Raw genomic sequence first — 23,602 nt, 5'->3', positions numbered from 1 at the left:
TTTAAGTGTTTTGTTGTTGTTGTTGTTGTTGTTTTTCCCCTGTTCTGACTTCTTGCTTTTATGGACATCGGTACAGTTTCAAGGAGTCATTTGATCTTACACAACTGTACATTATTTGGCTGAGATTTCACACTACCATTCTTTTCCAAGTAAATCTGATAAAATCAAAGCATTTTACTGCAACTAATACAAATTATGCTCAGAAATAGTCTCCAAGGGAAAAAAATGCAAATATGAGACTGACATGATCTGCAAAACAATTGCCACCTTTATAATTTACAGGAAATTCATAATTATCCCAGAAATCGGTTGAGTGTTGCCAATGGCATGAGAGGTGTTCACGCTGTTGTAGGTTTGACCAACTAGAGTATCTCCTCTGTACAGCTACTACCTGCACTTAAGTTTACACTGGAATTAATACATCTAATACTTTTAGGAGATCTAATAATGCAAGCTGAAAGAAGCACAGGACTTTCATTTTCAGAGATGACACTGCCTGTGATATAAAAGGCTTGAGTAAAGTCTTACCAAGAATGATAAAAGGTAATGGCAAAGGATACAATGGTGCTATTTGTTTTGGTATAATAACATACAGGGCATTGTAGTTTCTTTGTGAAACAGAAAATACGTCTCAAAAGGCATATTTTCATGCAGATGTAATCAGCAACATAGTTAAAACACAAGGTCTGTAAAAGTATTTTTAGGAAGCTATGTAAAAAGGGGAAGCACATCAAATAAAATGAAAAAGAGGCATGCTCTTCTCAAATACGCTGAAATAAAATAAACACTTCCCGAATTAAATTAACACTATTAAAATAAAGTAACTTGAAAACTATCACAGATAGTTAGTTAAACCTGCAGATTTTAGTAAATCATGCATATCAGATTACAGTGAAATGTGACACTTCAGGTAGCTTTGACAGAATTTTCTGTTCTCAGCCAGATCGGCCTTTTAATTTCATTTAGTACTGGTGGCTGAAGGTCTGGAAGGCAGAGGATTCTTGGAGAAATAGTCTGCCAGAATTGAGGTTCAGTTGGTGTCTTATGCTTTGCTGTGCCCTCTGTCAGAAAAACAATTCTCACCGTTACGCTGTCAGGCGCATTCAGCACATGGACTTCATACAGGGTGTCTCTCCTGTAGCCCTTTTCAAAGCTTCATCTCTCTTTCTCACTGGAAGACAGCCTATATTTCCATCACAGTGTTCAGTATAGTAATACACTTGACTTAAGATTGATGAAAAATCACCCATGCGGAAAATACTCTTTTAAGCAAGAAGATGTAACTGATATATGGATCATTTCTATGCAAAGGAGAACTGAAAAGTACAAATCAGGCGTATTCTTCAGTATAGCCTGAAGTATAGTATTTAGTACATAGAACCTGCTTTTGTTGAAAACAGCTACAAGAACAGGAAGCTTTTTTGCGGTTTTCAAGAAAGCCTTCCACAGAGCCCTGTGTCTCAGCAGATGCGTTTGCCACCAGTTACCCAGGAAAGCCTCAACCTGCTGGGCCCTGCAAGCAGCTTGTGCTCATGAGCATCGATTTCCATTGTCTCTGGCAACCTTAATCCAAAGCCAATCTTACGTCCTCCTTCTATTCAGCCTGAAAGAAGAACTAACACGCCAGTCAGCTTTACTGCCTGTACACAGAAGGCATGAGTGACAGAAGCCAGCTTTCCAGCAAGACAGTATTTTTATAGTAACGTGCTGAAACCACTTCTGTGCTAATAAAACTGGGAATTTATTTAAAGAAAAGATACTCCTGCAGATTGTGTCTGCATTGATTTTCACCTTGTCCCATTTCCTTTATTTACATCTGGATAAAATAAAAAGGTTTACTTTATTTACAGCTGGAGAAAATAAAAACAATCCATTTTGTATGTGAATGTAAGGCTGTTCAGTAATGAGGCTTCTTGCTTCAGGAAATTTGATCTTTGTTCTCTTGGATGCATTCGCTGTTCTTTCCTTTATTCTTTCTCACACAAGAGAACATGAGTAGCATCTGACAGAGAAAAAAGGAAATTGCGCTATGATGCCTTTTCATAAGCATTAATTTCCTTACCACTAAATGATCACTAGAGAGAACTTACGCTGCAGTAGTTTGGATTGGTTTGCGGGGATTGCTTTTAATTAAGGAATGATACCCCATTTTCCAAGGCAGTTATCTAGTTCTTGAGTGTACAAAACGCCACCAGACCCGTAAAATCAAGGAACTCGATAGAAGAACACTTTTCTTGTGCCTTTTTCATCGCCTCCTCCCTCATCTCTGTTGGAAAGCATCTTATTATGGCCTGTTTTTTTGCAAACATGTAGAAAGTCATGGAACTTAGTTCACATGGATAGGGCTGCTGAAGGTGGAACAAAACCTGCGCTCGTGACGTCCATAGTCTGTTTGTTAGAGGCTCTGCCATCCTGCTCACAGGGAGGTGCTCGGTAGGTACACTTGAAAGCCTTAAAATGACATTTAAATGCAAATTCATCCCCGCCTGTAAATCTCGCCGAGGGTTTACCTCAGTTTCTATGGTAAAGCTGCCTGTTACGCTCGGGCCTGGACCGCCCCCCCGCCGCCTGCCTCATCGCTCCCCTCATGACGTGTTTTGGCGGACAGGCGGCTATTTTGGGGAAACGCGCGGGGCCAGACCTGAGGAGAAACTCCCTCCCACCCCACGGCGGACCTCCGCAGCCAGCTGCCCTCGCCCCAGCCGCCGCTCCGGCTGCCCTTTACGGGCAAAAGGAAAAAAAAAAACATAAAAAAAAAAACCCAAAAAACCCACCCGCTGCCGCAACCGGCCCAACCCGCCGCGCCCGCGGCAGCGGCCTGAGGCGCAGGTGCCGCCTCCCCCCGCCGCCCCGCCCTCCGACGCAGGCCCCGCCCCTCCCCTCTCACGCCCCGCCCCCTCCCCTCCGCCGCTCTTGGGCGGGGCCTCTCTCCGCCGTGGCGGCGTCCGCCCCTCCCATTGGTCGGCGGCGTGAGGGAGGCGGGGGGGGGTGCGCGTGACCGAGCCGCGCGTGACGTAGGAGGAAGAAGACGCCATTAGGGGCAGTGGCGCCGTCGGCGGCGGGGAGCGTCTTGGTTCTCGGCGCCTTTTCCCTCAGCTCCGTTCCTCCGGCGGTGCCTTCCCCTCTCCTTCCCCGCATCCCCTCTCGCTCCCCGCCCCCGCGAGTCTCCGTCCCGGTGGGCGGCGGCGCCCCGCGGCCGCGTTGCGGACCGTTGATGTGAGGCGGCGGCGGACGGCGGGGCGCGGATGGCGGCGGCGGGGGCCGGCGCGGCGGCCGGGGGCCGCAGTTTTTCCTTCAAGGTGGTTTTGCTCGGGGAGGGTTGCGTGGGGAAAACCTCCCTGGTGCTACGCTACTGCGAGAACAAGTTCAACGATAAACACATCACCACCCTGCAGGTGCGGGCCGGGCCGGGCGGGGAGCCCCTGCCCCGAGCTACCGGGGCCGGGGTTGTGTTGGGGGGGGTCCGCTGCTCTTCTCCTCTTCCCTTCTCCCCTTCCCTGGTGCACTTTCTAGGGTTGTTGGCCGGTGCCAGCCCGCCCGTGGCCGGAGCGACCCGCTGCCGCTCTCTAAATGGTGGCTGTCCCCTGCCGAGTTTGCTGGAAGCTGGTTTTCTGGGTTCTTTTTACGCCTCGGGCTTAAGCTTTCGGTACTTAAAAGGCCTCGCTTCTATTCTGAATGCTAACTGCTCGGTTTTTTCCAGTTATGTGTATGAATGTCTTCGTTTGAATTTTGGGAAGTATTGTTTGAAAGTAATGTTGTTACTGTCATCATTGGTAGCGGACTGATGACTAAGTGTTTCGTATGTGCTGCGTTTCTGTTAATGATAGTCTTCCTCATGCTCTCAAATCCTAACCCTTGAACTACCTAAATACTACTGTTCAAAGAGAACAGCTTTCACAAAATGGTCTTTGAGATTAAGGTTTATAATTCAATAATGGAAAAGATTCTTAAGACTTACTTGCTTGTCACATTATCTCCCTGAATTTTGGCCTGGTTCTCAGTGGGTTGTATGTTAAGTCTTTTGGGATGTCTCTGCTTGCTTAACCTTTTTATTTGCAGTTACTCCAGTTGCACAGCATCTTTCTTAGCAGTTGTGCGCATGTACGTGAAAGTGTGGTTTTAGCCCTGTAATGTATACTGCTCTTAATATATTTGGTTTTTTTTAAAATAAACAAACAAACCCTGCCACCATGTGGGCCACTAGTGGGTTTTGAATTACTGTTGAAGTTCCATGAAGTACAGAATAAATAGTAGGTGATGCCAAAAAAGAGCTGTAGGGTAGTTGTGCACTATTCCTGCATGTTTAGGGGAAAATTCTTGTGGGCTGGGTATCCGGAAGTATTTAATAATGAAACTTTCCCTTAAAACCAAAGAAATGTTAGAGGTGCACTAGAAACAATACAGTGACTGTTTCATAAACAGATACTGTTGCTCCATTTTTGCTGTAAGAGCTAAAAAGAACATGTTTTAAACTTCATTACCCTATGTGCATACCCTGCTGTTGGATCAATCTATTGGTAGGGTTACTAGGCATGGTGTGGTATTTATGGTAAGCTGATTGTAGCTCTGATTGCCATAGAGGTAATTAATATTCGCTATGCTACAGAAATGACTAGTGGCTTGTAGGTGTCAGAGCTGCAGCTGTAGTTTTCACCTGAAGTGTAGCATTGAGCAAATAATCGTTTAAAGTGCATCAAAATGATTGTGTATAGCTGAATTCTGATATCCCATGTAGAAAGAGTAGAGCTGAGTAGTTTGTCATGTGATGCAGCTTGGTGGGTTTTTTTAAGTGTGTTCTTTAGATTTGTAGTGGAAAACCTAAAATTAGAAGCAAAAAGCGAGTTGAAATACATAGTCGGGGTCACAGATGTCATAAAATGGACCTTTAAATGCCTCCAAAATGTTGATAGGAAAATGTCTCTAGATACTATAGCTTGAGAGCTTTCCAGTTTATCTGTCTGGGGGTGGGGCTGTGTGCTTGTAGAGCAGTGGAAGTACATGATCACACTTGATACTGAGATTTTGTTTTTCCACTGTGATTAGGTTTCTGGTTGCTACCTGTATCTTTTAACTGACTGCACTGTGTTTCTCAACTTGTTTGCTTTTCTGTTCTGAGCCTCCTTAGCCACATATACATCTTACTGATTGTAAAATACAATGTCAGTTGCTCTTGAATCTTGCTGCACATCATGTGCACTTGTGAAGTATTATCTTTATTATTCTTGTTTTCTTATGTCTTACAGTTCTAGAAGAAAGTTTTAGTAAGTTCTTCCACTAGCAAATTAAAACATCCCTTAAAAAAATAAGATAAGGAGAAACTAGGATATCTGATTAATCAATGAAGTGACATTTTTGCAAAACATCTTTTTTTTTCAGATTAAAGGCTTAATCTGGTAAGGCGGCTGTGTTTCATGGCATCAGTTCAAATTATTGCACCAAATTACTTCTGTTCCAATAAAGCCAAAATTAGATAAATACTTAGCTCCTGATTCAGCAAAGGAGCCACAGTGATGAATCATATGAAAAGATCAGTAGAAAAAAGAAAGTACTGTGTAGTACTCTATTCCAGTATGATTGCAACAAAAAGGGGGGTGAGACTGTAGCCTTCTGGAAACTTTATTTAGTGATGTTGGCTGGTGCTTCCTGCAGCGTGAGCCCAGTGATGGGGGAGAGCACAGGAAGTCTTTAAATTAGTCAGTGTGGATATCTTTTATCGGATGTATATCTATGCTTTCCTGTCTGAATTCTAACAGTTAAGTATTATTCTCTTGTGAAGTTAACCTGTGTACACCCAAATAGGAGAGTTTTCTTTTGTGCTAGTAACAGAAGGCTTTTAGCGAAAGGGAGCTGTTTCTCTTCTCTCCACGTCCCCCTTCCCTAAATGCTAGCTAGAGGGAAATGGTGAACTGGAACTTCCCTTGAGGTTAGGAGGCTGCTGGGATGTGTTGCTGTAGTTATGTTAGCTTCAAGTCCTCTACTTAAGATATTGATGACCTGCAAATTGAAATTAAGGTTGCTACTGATTCACATAAGGAAACATTTACCTAAAATAATGTGAAAAAGTTGATGCAAGAAAGGTAGAGGTTTTTTGTGAACAATGAACTTGTACAATCCATAACCTGTTGTCAGACCTGGTGGGACAGTTAGAATTGGTTCCCATTGATTGAAATATTGAGGTCAGTGCTCTCGTCTTGATAAAGTAATGCTAAGCTATAAATTGATACCAAGAGAACTGTGCTGGAATTACTCCAATAATAAATCTACTGTCAAACTTTTTTTTTTTTTTAAATTTGGGTAGACACTTTCTCTTAGTTAATTACTCAAGATAAATACAACTTTTGTGTAATAATCTCTCAAATGTGTGGAGAACTGCAAAATATCCAACCCAAGAGAGCTGCCGACATGGTGCTAATAATACTGTAGAGATCCTGATTGCTTTGCTGGACTTGCATAACCTGGAAAAGCTGTCTTGGCTGTCTAAGATAGCTGGGGTGGGGGGAAGACAACACAAGGAGGTTCGGTGCTATATGCAGTGTTGGTATGCCTGGCTTGCCTCTGTTGAAGATGAAGTAGTAGAGGGGTAGGTGATACACATCTGCTTTTATTCAGTGACTTTCAAGAGAATCTTTTCCAGCTGAGTCTTCCTTGTGTTCTACTTAGGCTCTTTTATCGGTGTCTAACAGGGTCTGATGGATGAGTGAAACTGAGCTCTTAGAAGAAAGAATTAAAAGAAAATACTTTCTACAGGCACATAAAGAGAATGGAATTTTAGCTCCTTATAATTGCATTATCCTTTTCTTCTAAGTGTGTAAGTAGTCTTCAGACCAGTCATAAGACACTAGAGTAAAAATACCAAAATTAGTAGCTTATGTCAAAGAGCTATTTGAGATTACTTATCTTTGAATTAACTGTGGTCCTATATATCTGTGGGTTTTTGAAAGTCCTAGCAAGAATGAATTGTCATAGTAATGAAAATAATATGGAAGAGTTACTGACTGTAAGTCGAGTCATAACTTGGACTTAAATCTGTAGTACTCAATTTGGTAAATTCTTGGGAGATTAGAAAAAATGTTGAATCCTCTTCTATGTGTAACTACCTAATGCTGTCAAGACTGTCCTGATTTCAGAGGCTTTGATGCTCTTGGTAGCTGACCTTTTCCTTAAACTAGGCTCCTAAACTGTCTCAAAACAGTAGTTAAGGTTCTTCCTTCCATGTTGGGTTCCCCCCAGATTTCTAAAAACTGCATAGTCCTGCTGTTCACCTGATTTGTTTTTTTGCTCTCTAACCTCAGAATGAGTGAAGAGTAGTAACCTTGCTCTTCCATGAGACAAATAGAACTTGAAGGGGGGGGGGGTGGTGTTAAAAGGTAGGTGTTAGGTGGTTTGTCTTTGGCATGTTTGCCACTGTGGCTGTAAAATGTACTTTACTGATGGCAAATATGCCAAACTTGCCCTTACTTATTAATTCAAGGATGGAGCCTGCTAACTATATTCTTCAATTATATGAACACAATGAAGACGAATGAAGTGTTTAATCTGTAATATAGTATTGACTGTTTCTCGCAGCATGTTCACAAAAGCTTCTGCTCATTACTAACCATGACTACTTCAAATATGAGGTTCCAATCTTGTTATTGGGCAAGCTTTTCAGACAAACTTGCTTGTAATCAGGATATCTGATATAGGATATTGTCTCTCCTTTTTTGGTTAGGGGCCTAAGTTAGAGTCTGCTTAAAGTCTTAATTAGTACAAATTCATCAAGTTTTAATACAGAGAGCGAGTACAGTAGCCCAATACTAAATATTCTTGCCAGTCTCCTGTGATTATTTTTTGGTTTTTTTGCAGGAGACACTAAAAAGCCTTACTTGAATGTATGGGTCTTCTAATACTTGGGTATATAGGAGAAATATTCTACTCTTGGTGTTAAAAGACAGTATTGCTATCAAAAGCTGTAGTGACCTGAAGGACTGGTGATACTTAAGCAAAACTTACCAGTGGGGATAAGCCTACTTTAATATTTGCTCTGTCAGATAGTAAAGATATCTGTACTATTAATTGGGCCAATGTCTAAAGCCATGATGTCACAACTTTATGGGTACTGAGTTCTGTGTTTTTTTAAAAATATAAATTCTGTTTCTGTGAACGATTTTTCTGCCTTTTGGTCCAGAAACGTGATTCTCAAACACTTATGTGAAACCCATATCAACTGAGCAGACTTGATTGTCAGTGTTGTGACAAAAGCAAATGGTGCTCAGAAGAGCTTTTTCCTTTGAGATTTACAATAGAATATCAAGTACTGTAGTACAGCAGATCAATAAAATATTGTCGGGTAAGCTTGATTTGTTGTGCCTAACCATACCTTCCTTTAATATGGCCCAAGTGTTGGTGAATTAAAACTTCTGAAGTCACCTCTAAGCTTTTAGCTTTTAAACTCTGGTGTGGTAGAACAAATTATGATATGAAGACTAGACGCTGATTAGATGATCCTTAGGGACAGCTAGCTGAAAGCCATAAACAACTTTCTGCAGAGTTTTTGATTAAAGAGTTAAAGTTTTCCTGATATTTAAGATTTGCTACTCTGCTGTTATAAAAGTTGGTTAGTGTGTTAAATAGTTTTAATGTGCTGTCTGGAACTTTTTCTTAAGTTGACTTATGCCACCTCACTGTAGACTGAAGGGGTAGCATTATTAATGCTGTAGTTATGTTGAATACAGTGGTCATAATGATTAGCTCTTTGCTATCTGCTTTTGGAAAGTTTCTCATTGTTTTTCTTTCCTCTGGTCTGTCTTTTCTCTATCTGTTGTTAATCAGACTTTGTGGAAGGCTTTGGGGGAAGATACAGTTTACTTCAAAAAAAGAAGAAAAGTTTCTTGAATCATCTCACCTTAGGTCATACAGGTGCCAGAGTTGATGTTGGGGAAGTAGCTGAAGAACAGGAGCTGCTCTAGCAGCTGAGTGTTGGATGACTTTAACTGTAATACAGGCAGCACTCCAGAGAGGCACTTTCACAGCAGTTTCGGCCGGTGTAAATTGAACTACCGCGGTCTTCTGTGTGTGTACTGGTTGCTTGTGTAGTTAAGCAGCAAGCTGGTTCAAGCACCTGATCTGGCCCATGACACTTTCCACATACACATGACTTTTAGTTAGTTCAGTGCCTGGTCCGTGCTTATACAGAGAGCTCATATTGAGCAAAAGTTAACCCGTGGCAACAGAACTGTCTGATGTTAACCTGTTACTGCCAGTTTTCACAATGGGGGGGAGCATATTCCTAATGTATCAACTCCTTCAGACGCCGTTCTAGCCTGTTAAACTTGTATTGAATTATACCCCTTTTTAGCCACCCAGTTATACACTCGGTAACGGAGGTGGTGGTTGAAAACGTGGATCATGCAGGCTTGGAGAAGAACAGACACACTCCTGAGTTACTGAAATTAGACTAACCTTGCAATATACTCTGGTCCTGAAAAACATTTTCAGAAGATAATGTAGTGGAATTCTTAGAGCAGCTTGTATGCTTATTCTGAGGCTTTTCTTACCCTGCTACTTGCTTTTCTTCTGTGTGTTAGCTGAGAAGCTTATCACTGAGCTTTTGGGAACAGTGTCTGGAAAAAAAAAAAACAAACCAAACCCAAAACACAAACCACACCTGCCCCAGAAAAGTCCTCAGAAACAGAAGGGAAGAGTTGTGGGCTCACGTCAGCTAAAAAAGGGAAAAGATACAGACAAGGAGACTTACAGAATACTATTGTTCTGAGACTTCTAGCAATACACTCAAACTATTTTATTTTGTTCTAGTAGCTCACTAACAGTGAAGTGCTTTGCCTAATTCCTGCAAATTAAAAATCCTGTTAGGCTGGTTCCTACCCAAACTTCATGTATGCTTGTAAAATGCTTCAAGTTCAGCTTAGATTTATCAGTGTTGTGAATTCAGACTCTTTCCACACAAGTTTCTTATCCTTTCCAAGTCATTCAAAACAACAGCAAAAAGATGTAGTAAATGATTGGCTTAAGCCAAATTTATTTAGAATAGACTCCTGGCAAACTAGTGAAATGACTAACTGGTTTAGTATTGACTCAGCCTTCTGGCTTAAAGAGTATTCTGATCCAAAAATCTGTCTTTTATTGATTCAGATGTTTTTATTAGTAAATTAATCTGAAGTCAAATAAGACATTTGTGTGTAAAACTTAACTCTAATCTGTTTTGCTTTCCAGGCATCTTTTCTTACAAAGAAGCTAAATATTGGTGGGAAAAGAGTAAACCTTGCAATATGGGTATGTTTACTTTCCTATTTTCCCTCCCCTAGCTAAATAGAATATTTTCCTGAAAGATTACTTAGGTTTACTAGAACTTAAATGTTGGGCACTTCTTAATATAGTAAAATTTCAAAGTATTTGGAGTTTCTTGAAGTATTGTTTGCTTTGTCTTAAATGCTAACAAGTGTATTTTAAATGCAGGATACAGCTGGTCAAGAAAGATTTCATGCATTGGGGCCGATCTACTACAGGGATTCTAATGGCGCTATCCTAGTATATGATATAACAGATGAAGACTCTTTTCAAAAGGTACTGGACAGATTTTTACCTCTGTGTGAGATGTAAACTGATTGAAAGATAATCTGTGATATGAGTGTGTAAATGGGAATCTTCTGTTTTTAGCAATAGCAATATATATTACATCTGCAAATTTAGACCATATAATGGAAGTATATCCCTTATTAGTATTCTTTTGAAGGCTGACTTTTTCAGTCTACTAAAGTTCCAGCAGAGGTATTCAAAGAACACCAGAGAATTAGATGTGCAAGTTACCTGTGACAGGCTATAAACTTAAACCAGTACTGTTGTGATAGTATGCAATACTGATCTCTACTGTATAAACCAAATTACTAGAAGATATTAAGTGACATGACCTTTTACAGATCTGAACTCTGAAACTGCAATGCACGATAGTGGAAACACTACTTTTCCAGTGATAATAAATATTTGGACTTCAAATCCTCATCAAAACCTGAAATTTGATGGCTAATTATTTTATAGCAGTATTAGTTGATCGGTCTCAGCAGATGAGGTTTTTTTCAACCCTGTGTCAAATCAGCACTATCACTCTAGGATGTTCCAGCTGAAAAAATGGTGACACTCTTTCCTAAGTGAGTTTGTCTCCAGTTAGCTTGTGGCAAAACTAGTAGGACTTCTGTGTAGAGAGTAAGAAATTGTGCTTTTATGGGCAAGGCTTGGGTTAGCAGTGATAGAAGTAGTGTAAAGGTATAGTTCCATAACAGCTTAAGTATTTTAAAAAGTCTGATGCAGGGCAAGTAAAGCACTTGTGCTAACAGTTAAACTCTTGCTGCTCATCTGCAGAATTGTGATGACTTGTGAGTCAACTTGGGCTCAGCATGAAAAGGCACTACTTAGTAAAATTCTGTGATATTAAAACACTTATTCTTGGAAAAAAAGAGGGAAGGTTAATTTGCGGAAGTTACTGCATAACTACCTCTGTATTGTGTATCCCGACTATTTTTAGGTTCTTGAAGTGATTGCTTCTCCTCATGACTTAAATTCCCTTAAAATAGCAGCCCCTAAGTCAATGCAGCGATCATACAGCTTCAAAGCATGACAACAGAATTGATAACAGATACCGTACCATCAGCTGACTCGACACTCTTGTCCTATCTGTTCTCTCAGGAAGCAAACATCTGTTATAATCTAACCTGAACAACTCAGTTCAGGTACCTCTACCTTTAAAGTACCATTTGTGATCTGTCAGTAAGTGCCTGTTGATAAAAGATCTCATGCCTGACCTAAAGTGGCCAATGCAGTGAACTTGTTCTTTGGAGTGGGGCTAACATGAGTGTGGTGAGTTATATTTCTGGAGTAATTGAACCATTTTATCTAAGTCATTTGCTCTTAATTTCAACTGCAAACTAAAACCTGCTGAACAAGAGCCATGCATAGCTATCTAAAGAATATTTTGTCCATCTTTGTTGCTCTAAACATGTTTGTTTCTAGTTTAGAGTAAACAGTTAATGAATGAAGTGGGTCAGTTCCGCAGTGCCTGAGCTAGTAGTATGTCAGGTGAAAATAAACTTACTTCTGTTCTTTTTGCAGGTAAAAAACTGGGTAAAGGAATTAAGAAAAATGTTGGGAAATGAAATCTGTTTATGTATAGTAGGTAGGTCTTTCTTTTTTAACATGTGATGCTGAAAATCAGAAATGTTTCTTTTGATTAATAGCATCTTCTAAACACTCCTTTGACAGCTTGTACATGTGAACGGGTAAAGCTTATGTTAATTTCATATTTAAAATTCAGTTGGAGCTAGAAGTTTGAGTAGGTCGCATGGAGGAAAATAAGAATTAGTTTTGAAAAACAGGCTGTTTAATGATACACCATGTCAGAAGTGCATAGTACGGACACCTGCAGACTGCAGTTTAACAAAGAGAAACATAAACCTCAAATGTGTGTTATCCTTCTTGCAAGTATTCAGACGTCTTGGTTTTTTACTGTTCTCAGTGGCATAGACTGGACGCTTGTCTGTTTTCATAATCAAGTGCTTGGGGGGGGGGGAGTCTTAAAGCTTGGATATTTCAATGCAAACAGAAATACTGGGTTTAGATTTAAAATCAGATATAGTGATTAAAACACTTCCAGGAGGATAGATGTATGGATGTTCTCCAAAAACTACCTATGCAGCACAGACAAGCTGCTAATAATTTACAAAAGAAAAGCAAAAGGCTGAATCTGTGGCTTATATGGTATTTAGCTCTTCTGATCTCTCTAGAGAAGTAGAACTTTATTGCCTGTAAATGCTTGAGTGAAAGGAGATTCTTAAATCATATCATTGTGCTCTAAATTGAGACTTCTGTAAGAGTCAGTCTTTACTGGGACAGCTTGTGAGGAAATGATGGGGTACAATGATTACATGACTGCTTTCTTTTGGGTAATTTTGTAGTACGAAGACTTGAAAGATTAACTTGTTTCCAACAGGTAACAAAATAGACTTGGAAAAAGAGAGACACGTTTCAGTGCAAGAAGCAGAAACGTAAGTCATGCCAGTTATTAATAGAAATAGTCATTGCAGAATTATGCTGCAGTAATAAACTTGTGAAGCTGTTAACAACTGGCAGGCATAAACCAGCAGTGCCTTGTTGGGTGCTGTGTTAAGTGTTCTGTTAGTATCAGTCACAGAATGTCCTTACTCACCAAAGTATAACTTGAGAGCTGTGCATGATTAAAGTCAACATTTACAGTTTCAATGCATTTCTAGACATGAAACTTTCTTTATTTCATCTAGTGTTTTTCAACAATCATGGCAGTTTTAACCACATAATTCCCTTTTTAAATTAAATCAGCATGTGTAGATTAACTCTGAACTTGGAATAAAACCTCTTGTGATCATGTTCTTGCTTCATGTAAAGTGGCTTAGAAAGATTGAGTTCTTTAGTACAGTGAAGTTCTGTATCTGCATTCCTACAGGTATGCTGAATCTGTTGGAGCAAAACATTATCATACTTCAGCTAAACAGAACAAAGGAATTGAAGAACTGTTTCTTGACCTTTGTAAAAGTAGGTATTATCTAGCTTTGTTGGTAAAGAGCTCGTTCACAAAATGCTCAAGGCTTCAGAATGCTTAAAATGATAAAGAGAAGCCTTAATGTGTAAACAATTACTAAGAACTGACTTCATCTGAGTCTACTTCAAGCCACCTATGTACTGTAACAGCTACGGAAGCTTGATGTATGGATGCTTAAAATACTGCAAATTCATGTTGTGCTCCAAAAATGTCTTTGTTGTTTGTTGGAGCACTGACTGCTGTTTCACTCAGCATGTGTAAATAGTAACATCAAACTTCATGTGACTGGTCTCCCTGTTGCCTGCTTCAGACCCTCTGTTTCAACCTCTTTCAAAAATCTTCTTAAATGATGTTGATTACAAATCATAAACTTGAAGTTGTAATGATGCAAATTTTACACAGCGGTCTAAGCAAATGGTGAAGATCATGGAGTGTAGGATAAAAATGTTATAACACAGTGAAGTTGTCCTATACATTGTGTTCTTGTGATACAAGAATTTAAGCAAAACCACCTGCATGTCTGAAGAGTAGGTTGGGGTTTTTTTGGGGGGGGGGGGGGGGGGTATGGGGGGTGGGGTGTGTATGGGGTGGTATATGTGGTGTGGGGGGTTTCTTGTTTGTTTTCTTTTTTAACAGAATGTTCTTGATATGGGTGCGTAAATCTAGCTTTTGAAGTCACTAACTCCAGAATATCTGAGCATCTAAGGTCTGCCTTAGTCAACAGGAGCTGCTGGATGTTTGGTGCTTTAGGAAGAAGATTTAAGTATGTTCTTGCAGCTATGCTATGTGATACCTAAGTACTTACTTCTGCATAATGAATAGGAGAACTAGTCTTGCTGAACTTTGTGCATATAACTCAAATAGATTAAGATCTCAGTCTTGTGTAAAAATGCAGTGGAATGTCATCTAATACATTTCTTCCTTTACAGGAATGATAGAAACTGCTCAAGTGGATGAAAGAGCAAGAGGCAATGGTTCCAGTCAGTCAGGAATAGCAAGGCGAGGTGTACAGATCATTGATGACGAGCCACAAGTACAGAGCAGTGGAGGGTGCTGTTCTTCTGGATAATTATAAAACTGTGCATCACTGCCCTCTCGATATGAAGACTGCCATATTCCAAGTCACGCATTCTTTACCAATGGAGTAATAGAATTAACAGTATTTAAAAATAATCACATGTAACACTGCAGAGACCTTAAGTGCTAAACTAGTGGCGTCTGTGACCAGAGAATTGGCATTTTCTACAGTGGTTAACAAAGCAATTACCAATGGCCTTTTTACATATTTTTCTTTAATGAGGAATAATATGCATGTAGAAAAGACCTACTTAAAGGCTTCATTTATATTCTTTTAAATCAGATCATTATTTAATAACTTATATACATTGTTGTTGGAATGGTATATGTTTTTGCAGCTCTTTGTATTTTGTGGTAGATTGAATTGTATCACTTCTAAAATGCAAATTGATTTTTTTTTAAATTAGCAGATATCTGAAGTAATATTTTTGCAGGGCCTTCACAAGCCTATAACTGTCAACTACTTTGATATATTCTGTTCATCCTGTATGCCAAGCTGGTAAAATACATTGTAAATTACATATTAAATATTTTATCTGCTTTTACAATTGCAGGTGCAGAAATATGTACATCAGTCTTGTCAGTGATTGTGAAGTGAATAAGTCAGTGAAAGATGCAAGCTTTTCATGTGTACTGTTGAATTGCTCATTCTATTCCCTCTACCTGAAGACAGCTTTTTTTGGTACATTCATAGCTACAGCATTTTTTTTAAGACTTTTCTGGTGAGGAGCAGTATTTACAGTACGCCCTTAGTGGGAAGAGAATGCTTCCGTAGACTGCTGTTTAACATTGAGGTGTTTGACTCCCAGCTAAAACAGTTGGCGCATGCATATATCTTGCCTCTGCAGTTACTTTGGCCTCTCAGAATATCCCCAGAAAGTCAAAGCAACTTTAGCCCTCATCTGTCTGGTAGCCAATAAACCGGATGCATGGGAAACTCTTAAGCTGCATTAATACATATGTGTCCCAAGACAGCATTATAAGCTATTAATGAGCATTTTTTTCCCCCTGTATTGCAGGGCTTGAGTGAACAAATGAATTGGCGTTAACTAGAACTGCTTCTGATTTGGAGTGATTAAATGGAAGATATGAAATTTGCCAGATGTAATTGTAACTTTGGGGATACTAGACAGAACTGAATTTAACTCCTGACTTGCTCTTTCTCTTGTAAAGCGTTTTGAAGCCCACTTAAGTTTTGGGAGGAGGGTTTTCACAAAAAGTGTATAAACTACTATCACAAACAAACACAAATGGTGGTAGCTGAAACTTCAAAATGTTTTGTGCTCTGACTTTTTTTTACTTAAGTTGTCATGCTTGGAAAAACAGTAAAGGTGATGTCTATGGCAAAATAGAATATTCCTTGGCCTTCCTTTGTCTGAAGGGTAGAATTAGTATTGCATATGAATGCACTGAATGGTGTGGGTATGTTCTGATGCACAAAAGGAGTAGTAGTAACTAATCACTCTAATGTAAGAGAAGTGTGCTGTCTCCAGTCTGATTTTTATTTTCTCTGAAATAATAGATGGCTTTGATACAGACTGGTCCTGGTGCGGTTTTTCCCTTTCTGCCTAAACTGTGGTGTAGATACTTTCTCTTGAGCTACCATTGCTGTGCTTTTCTGACATTATTGTATGCATAATGGACAAAGGTGACCTCTTCATGCTAATGAAGATAAAGTTTCTTGACCACATAGAGCTTTGGTGTGAATCTAAAATTTGTGAGTAGATGTGTATATATGCAGCAACACCATTAAATTAACATTCTCGTATCCAACTTAACAGTGAGCCTTGCCAAAGTTGAAAAAATGGTCAGTTGGATCTAAACCCAGTACCTTCAAATCCATACAGTTAGATGAAAGTCAGTCTTGTAAGTGATACAGTATTGATAAGAGGAGTGAAATTGGCAAGACTGTGTTCAAGACTGGAATCTCCTCATAATATAAGAGTTCCAGATTTTTTTATTCAAATTTTGTGGGTTTTTTGCAGAGATGAAAAAAAAAAAAAACAACCAAACAACCCAACCTCAACTAGACTTCATCAGCAGATGAGTCACGAGGGCTTACTTAGACCAGAGCATATGTGTTCTCACCAGAGCAGAGCTTTCTCCGCTTAGTTGAAGTGGACAGATACAGTTCTGGTCTGGAAATTAATAGTAGGTGTGTACCCAAGAGAATGTTATGTTTGACTACTTTGAAGTAGAAGCAGTGTGTAGAATATATCTTTCTGCCTGCAGTTAAATAGTTTTTCTTTAGTGTATTCTGTGATAAGGGCATTCTGTGTGACTTCTACCAATTACAAAACTAACAAAGTGACGTTGATACTAACTAACCCTTAAGTCTCTTAGAAAACTAAAACTATTACTACTGAAAACTTTGGTGGGAGTAAGGGAGCCCACAATTTTGTATGATTAAAAAGGTTCTGGTTGCTATTAGCAAAATTTTTTAAAATAAATTCTCAGAAGTTACTTTTCTTTCTTAAGCTACAGCATGAAAAATACTCTCTGGAAACCTCCTTGTCTAAGCTGCAGTTTGGTCGGACTTTACTTAAGGAACTTAAAACCTGTGCTTAGCAGAGTATCATTATGTTACCTTACAAAAGTAGTATAGCTTCATGAAGTCAGGGGAGTTGGTTTCCAAGACACAAGTAAAAACTTTTATGGATTGTTTAGACTGATTAACATAAAACTTCAGCTGTTCATTGTTAGCAGACAAAATATGAGAGTTCCAGGAAAAAGCATCTTTGCTGAAGATATCTAGGGTGTTCTTTGAATTAAATATATAGGAAAGCACAGATAGCTTGGCTTTCTATATTTGAGCAGGATCTTACTCAAGTAACCTGGTGTTACCACTGTGTGGCTTGGTTTTCAAGAGTGGTGCATTGCTGGCATCTATCTAGATTGCTTGGTTTGTATGTCTTAAGGAAAACGTTTTCCAGCAACAGAAGTTAGCAACAAGAAAACCAAGTAAGCTATTTCTCATTCTTTTGAGAAGAGTGCAAGAGAACAACTACGTCTGTCTAGAAAGTACCTCTATTGTGGGATAGATAGAATCAGCCAGACACCTGCTACAGCATGTAAGTCAACATTGAGCACACTTCCTCAGAGTAAATCTTGACAAAGATTACTCATATACTATAATAAAAAAGGTCTAACTTACTATAAATACCTTTCCAAAACAACTTTAAGTACTTGCTCACAGTCTTGATGCTGCTGCTATGAATACTTCAGCTACCTATGAAACTTTATCACTTGCTGAAATAAAATTTAACAAACCAAAGTCCAAACACTTTAATGCAGCAGTGTGTTGTCTCTATTAGGAGTTATTTATGGACACTGTCTTTTTGCACTTAGACTAGAGTTCAGAAGTTATAAAAGACTAGCTGGACTGATTCAGACAAGGACACTCTAATAAATTCAGATGTGTGGTACTTGGAGATGAGTGTAACTAGCTGTAAAGACTGGGGGTGATGACTTCATCTGGTTTGCAGGGCTCTCACATACAGTTCCAAGATGGGGACATCCAATGTCCAGATGAACTGTACTGGCTGGTCTCTTGAAACAGTCAAGTAATTGAGTGTTGCCTTGATTACATGCTTTTTCTCCAACGTTCGAACATTGTGGACAGGCATTCTTGCTTACTACCACATTAAAAAGTATCCCTTAGCCTTTTCTATCCTGCCACTTTTGTTGTTCTAGGTGTTTAACTCGTATTTCTGCCTACAGCTCTTGAAGAACCTAGTAATTCAATTTCTACTTTAGATTCCAAGCCAGATGAAAAAAGTTTTGCAGAAAGGTATGTGGTCATGGAAGGTGGTTGGAGCTCAAATGGAGTTCTCTGAAAATGTTGGATGCTGTCAGAAAAAATAGTTGAAAGAAGGTAAGAGGAATGGGAGTTCTGCTTGAGGACAAATGGAGGTCTGGAATCTCCACAAGCTGAAAGCATTTAAGTGGTATGAATGATAGAGTGTGGGAATAAGAGAGTTGGAGCTGGCCACCTCTCTTATTTTTCTCCTTTTTGGGGAAGGAAAAGGAGAAGCAGAAAGAAAAAGGGAGGTAGGAAAAACTGAAGGTACTGGTAAAACTGAAAGTGCTGGCAGTGGGCTGCTGAGTGAGGTGCTGAGCTAACCATTTCTTGGTGGAGTTGCTGGCATCTCTTAGCAATGTTAGTTGTCTAATTCAAGACTTTTCTAAGATTACTTCCTAGGTTGTTTTTCCTTCTGTGAAATACCATTTTTGCTTCACTAAAGAGAATATAACTAACTTTGAACAGGCTTTCAGACACAATTCTAACCTACTTAAAACTTGATTAGAATATGCTAATTTGTGAGTTTACAGTTAACTGGCTTTGTTAATCTTAGTTTGCATCAAAGCTTAGGAAGTCAGGAAATATATCTTGCAGTGAGGATAACTTTTACCACAGTTGTGTCGAGGAGTTGCAGATGAAGACTGAGATCTTTGGCACTAGGTGCTGCACAAGCTCAAGAAAGCCCCCAAACTAGCTCTCTTCTAACAGTGCTGGGCACTGTTGCTCATACTACTCTTTGGGGGATTCTGCTCAATGCCAGGATTTTTTCCTCTATTTAGGACAAACCTGTGCATCTCAGTACCTGTCTACCAAATTTATGCTTTTTCTATCAAATAATAACAATGTATACTCTTCCCTCTTATGTTTTTGGAGCTGTCATTGGCCACTGCATTGAGCAGAATGAGATGGAGAAATGGTTTTGAGAGTTGAGGAGAATCTGGAATGTTTGTCTTGAGATGGCTTGAAAAGTGAGAATCTATGAAACTGTCACCATTATGACAAAGATTATTCTGTCCAGGATAACTGAAAATATTTTAGCTTGGAGAAAGTTTTACTGTAATCTGATTAAAATGATAAAATTTCATTTTGGAATTAGAGCAATTTATTTCAAGCTGATCTCTTCTGATTCTTAATTTTTCCCTAAGTCTTAAGTTTACCAAACTTGGCCAAAACCTTCAATTGATTGGCGTATTCTACAGCCTCCAAATAATGTCTGTGACTAGGGAGGAACTGCATACTCATTCCACTGGACAGTTTGGAGCTTTGATGGTATTTATTCAATACCAGGATGTTGAAAGATAGACTGCAAAAATAATTGTTTCCATCTATTTCCTCTGCTTTGTGCACTTGGGCAAGCAGCATGACCTGGTGCAGCTGCAGAGTGTGAAAAGAGGGCTTCTGTCCCTCTCTTCCTGCTTGTTGGCTGCACTGATCCTCGTTGTTAATGAATTATTACTACAGGAAACTTTTGGTGCTGGAGATGTCCCTGTACAAGAAAGGAAACATACGTGTTCTCTGCTTGCTTCTCTAGCTCTTCCAGACAGGGATAGGTACTACAGCAGTAATACCCAGTTCCTCTTGGTTTGAGAATGTTGTTTTTTCTCAAGATGAGCTGTTCTTATTTCTTGATATGTCATTTTTTTCAGTGTATCTAGTCTCACTGATCTCTTGCAAGGGATTTTAGTACTTCATTGTAGGTCACCCAGAAGCAATGCAATTTGAAAGTATGACAACAAAGGATGATGAGTAGCAGTATTGCAACAGTCTTCCCCAACAATTGGTCATATCTTGCCTCCAAACCAGTGAAGATAGAATGTTGGAAGTTTAATGGTGAGTCCTTGCTACCTCTGGTACCTGACTCCTGTTTCCTGGATATTGGAAGTGTCTTAGAAGAGATCCAAGTCGAGAGGATTGGAGAGAGCAAGGACTACTTTCTCACCGGTTGCCAAGTAGTTGATATCCTGTGACAGATCCAAACTCATGTAACAGATCTCTTTTGAAACTATTAAATTGCAGACCCTTCTTCAAGTTAACCATTACTCCATTCTGAAAGGTCAACAAATTTGGGACTCCTAGTGGAAGAGAACAAGTAGTTTTTCTTTTTCAGAACAGGAAACTGCCTAATCAGGCTTTTCTTAGTGGAAAGAGAAGAGGAAAGCACTTGATAACTAAAGATTTAAGAGCTGTCAGTGCTATTTGATCATACAGGCATTATGATGATTGTCTTACTGGATTTTCTCATCAGATAAGCTCACTGAACTTATCAGGCTCAATCAAATAGAATACTTTTCTTTGAACCCAGAGAAAATGTTAGCAGGGCAAAAGCCAACACTGAAAAGGACATAGCATTTTTAATATTGGGTAACTTGGCATTGTCAAATGCTGTAGGAATATTCTATATGGCATTTCTGGATAAAAGAAATTTTGAAAAAAAAAAAAAATTTTCTAGCAGAGGCTTCACAAACCTTGACTTTCCCAGTGCATTGCTGCAGCTGGAGTTCTTACATAAAATACTCTAAGACATATTTATCAGTGCATTTACATGAAGATACTTCTGTGATTAATTCCAAGTGATCAATCAACTAGGGAAACAAGAACTTCTTTAGCATGTCTGCTATTCTATCAATGCCTGATATTAAAAGTGAAAATGCATGTAAGTGGAAATGGATCAATAGAAAGGGGGAAAAATGTGTACTGAAAATTGATACAAGAAAACAGCTGGAAATTCTTGCTACTGTCATATCTGAAAATTGTGATCTCTTACAATTTTAGTAAGTCACAGAATTTGAAACTTGATGAACAGTCTGTAATAAGTGGCCCTGAAATTACCGGAGGTTGGGGGGCAGTGGCCTGGCTTACAAAGAGATTTGGTAAAAACTGAGACCGCAGGAGGTTTTTTTGTTACAAATTTCTGAACCCATCTGAGTATGATGTGATGAAAGATGGCTTTAAGATGCCAAACCAGGCTCAGCGAGGTTGCTCTACATTATGCTAACATGTATTCCAGAGACTAGTGTGAGCGGGGACCCATAAAAATGCAGCTTTGATTCTCAAAACTGGTCCCTGGCAGCCCAGAACGGTTCATGAGGAAGGAGCAGTTGCTGTTGAACCACATTAGCCAGTTTAATGATAGCCCCAGGCACGCTGCCTGTATGCTAAGGGAGCAGCAAAAACAAGTCAAACATGGAAGGCTTAAGACTGGGAATTTTCTGCCTGTTATGTGTTTGTATCCTACTGATGTCCTACCACCACAATGAATGTTTGTGCACGCTTCCCTAGTGAAAAGTGCTGTTCAGCTGATGCAGTGGATTTGAACTGGATGGACATTGTGAGTGAAAAGGGCAAGCAACAGGAAAAAGCAGGGCAAGGTGAGAGGATTTTGCACAGTTCCTGCTTTGGCTGTTCTTAGCCCTTTTGCTGGCACTTTTAAAAGTCAGTAGCTATATCCTACTGTCTTTGTGTCAGAAAGTGTATTTTCTATTTGGTGAGAATTTTTTGGTCAGGAAACTGAAATCTTAAGAGCTTTTTAGAGTAAACGTAGTTCCTTCACAGATCTAGTCTTTCCAAAGTCTGTCAGCATCTCATTAAAGGGGCTATATTAAATGGTGAAGAGCAAGCGTCCTGCCTGTAGTTACACCCTGCAATCTGACTCCTGTGGTGAATGTTTCAAATAGCAAGAGGCAGCAGAGTATCCAATGCACCTCCGATTGCCAGTCTACTTTCCCATTGTTTTGTAACACAGAGTAATTGCAAAACAATCATCAACTGTAAGATGTGCCCATACTGGTTAGAGAAGTTGGTTTGAGGCTTAAAATGACACTGAATTGTACTTTGGTGGGAGCCTGCAAGGCATCTTGACCATTCTTTCAGTATGTGGGTACTGCAGTGCTTGGCATCATGGGACACAGATTCTTTTTCAGGGACTTAGGGATTTCAGCTTGCTTGTATGGGAGATGGAGCTATCTCTGAAGTGGATTATGATGGCAAGTTAAGAGAAGGAAGGAAGTATTGTGTTAGTAACACAGACCCAACCTTAGCATTGCTTTTTGAATGGCTGGGATGAAATACAGCATTGCCTACCCACACCCTAAAACAATTGTTCCGTTAGTTTCCTGCTCTTTCCAGGAAATGTTGCCTGTTGGTGGTGTTGTAATGCATATGTAGAAGCAATGGGGTTACTACTATTTGTCTTTGCTTTCTGCATTCCTAGCTCTGACAATACTAGTCTCTGCCAATCGGCAAACAACGGATCAGTTTCTGTTTAGTCATCACTCTCGGATAGCTTCCAACTAGCCTCTGTGGAGGCTGATGCAATCATCAATCTCTCCTTGCATGACAAATGCTGAGCATTTCATGTTGGTTATCTGCTCTGCTTTTATATTTTCAAAAAGTTTCTTGTCCCACTGAGAGAAGAAAGCTATTGTAAACTTGTGATCAGTTGTACCAACTGTAATGCTTTCTTATGACAAATCTTGTATGTTTTGGGTTGTTTCATATTCTGGAATTCTATTAATGCTTGGTATGTATAGATAAAAAATACCAGGTTCACAAACAGGAACTCACAGCTGTGGTTATGGATATACTAAGTGTGACAGAGTGCAAATACTTGAAGAAAGCTCATCATCCAGTGTACTGCCCTCATGTCCCGTTATATCTGTATGCCTTCGCACTCTAAATACAAATAAATGCTGCTGGGGAATGGGATTTCCTTCCTTTTAATTTCAGTCAGTGCATACTTAATTTCTTTGTCCCTCTCCTTGTCTAACCTTGTGGCAGAAGGCAGCCAGGCGTGGAACACTACTACACCCACGTGCTCTACTTGTGCAAGTTACAGTTTTTTGTGTTTTCTTAGAGGAACAGGTTAGAAAGGCTATTGTATCTTCACTTCTCAGTTTCTACATTGAGGTAGAGACAGTGAGTAGAGAAGATCCTAACTGGTCCCAGAGGCTACGTTTTTACTGGCAAATAAATTAGGCCAGGGTGCATAAGGTGCTCTGGCCTCCAAAGCAAATGGCACAGTACAGCTTTCATCCAGGTGGTCAAGTCCTCTTCTGCCCTTTAAGTCATATTTATGTGCTCCCTGCTTGGAGACGCTGTGCTGTTCCCCATGCTGTGTCTAGGTATTAGTGTGAGAAGCCTTAAATGGTATGGGTGATAAG

At 39.6% G+C, this 23,602-nt stretch overlaps 1 protein-coding gene across 1 annotated transcript; it reads left to right on the top strand.

Annotated features, from left to right (window-relative positions):
• The first annotated feature begins 3,012 nt into the window (after positions 1 to 3,012).
• Positions 3,013 to 23,162, top strand: RAB21 (RAB21, member RAS oncogene family). The gene is made up of 7 exons (XM_069773475.1): positions 3,013 to 3,395; positions 10,213 to 10,272; positions 10,456 to 10,563; positions 12,103 to 12,166; positions 12,980 to 13,034; positions 13,469 to 13,557; positions 14,494 to 23,162. Exons 1-7 carry the CDS (start codon positions 3,246 to 3,248, stop codon positions 14,631 to 14,633), a joined length of 666 nt encoding a protein of 221 aa, XP_069629576.1. The 5' UTR covers positions 3,013 to 3,245; the 3' UTR covers positions 14,634 to 23,162.
• Positions 23,163 to 23,602: the final 440 nt, after the last annotated feature.

The sequence above is a fragment of the Haliaeetus albicilla genome, chromosome 28 (assembly GCF_947461875.1).
Source record: "Haliaeetus albicilla chromosome 28, bHalAlb1.1, whole genome shotgun sequence".
In the NCBI taxonomy this organism is placed as follows: Eukaryota; Metazoa; Chordata; class Aves; order Accipitriformes; family Accipitridae; genus Haliaeetus; species Haliaeetus albicilla.
The sequence above is the reverse complement of the archived record's forward strand: the minus strand, read 5'-3'. Positions and strand labels throughout refer to the sequence as shown.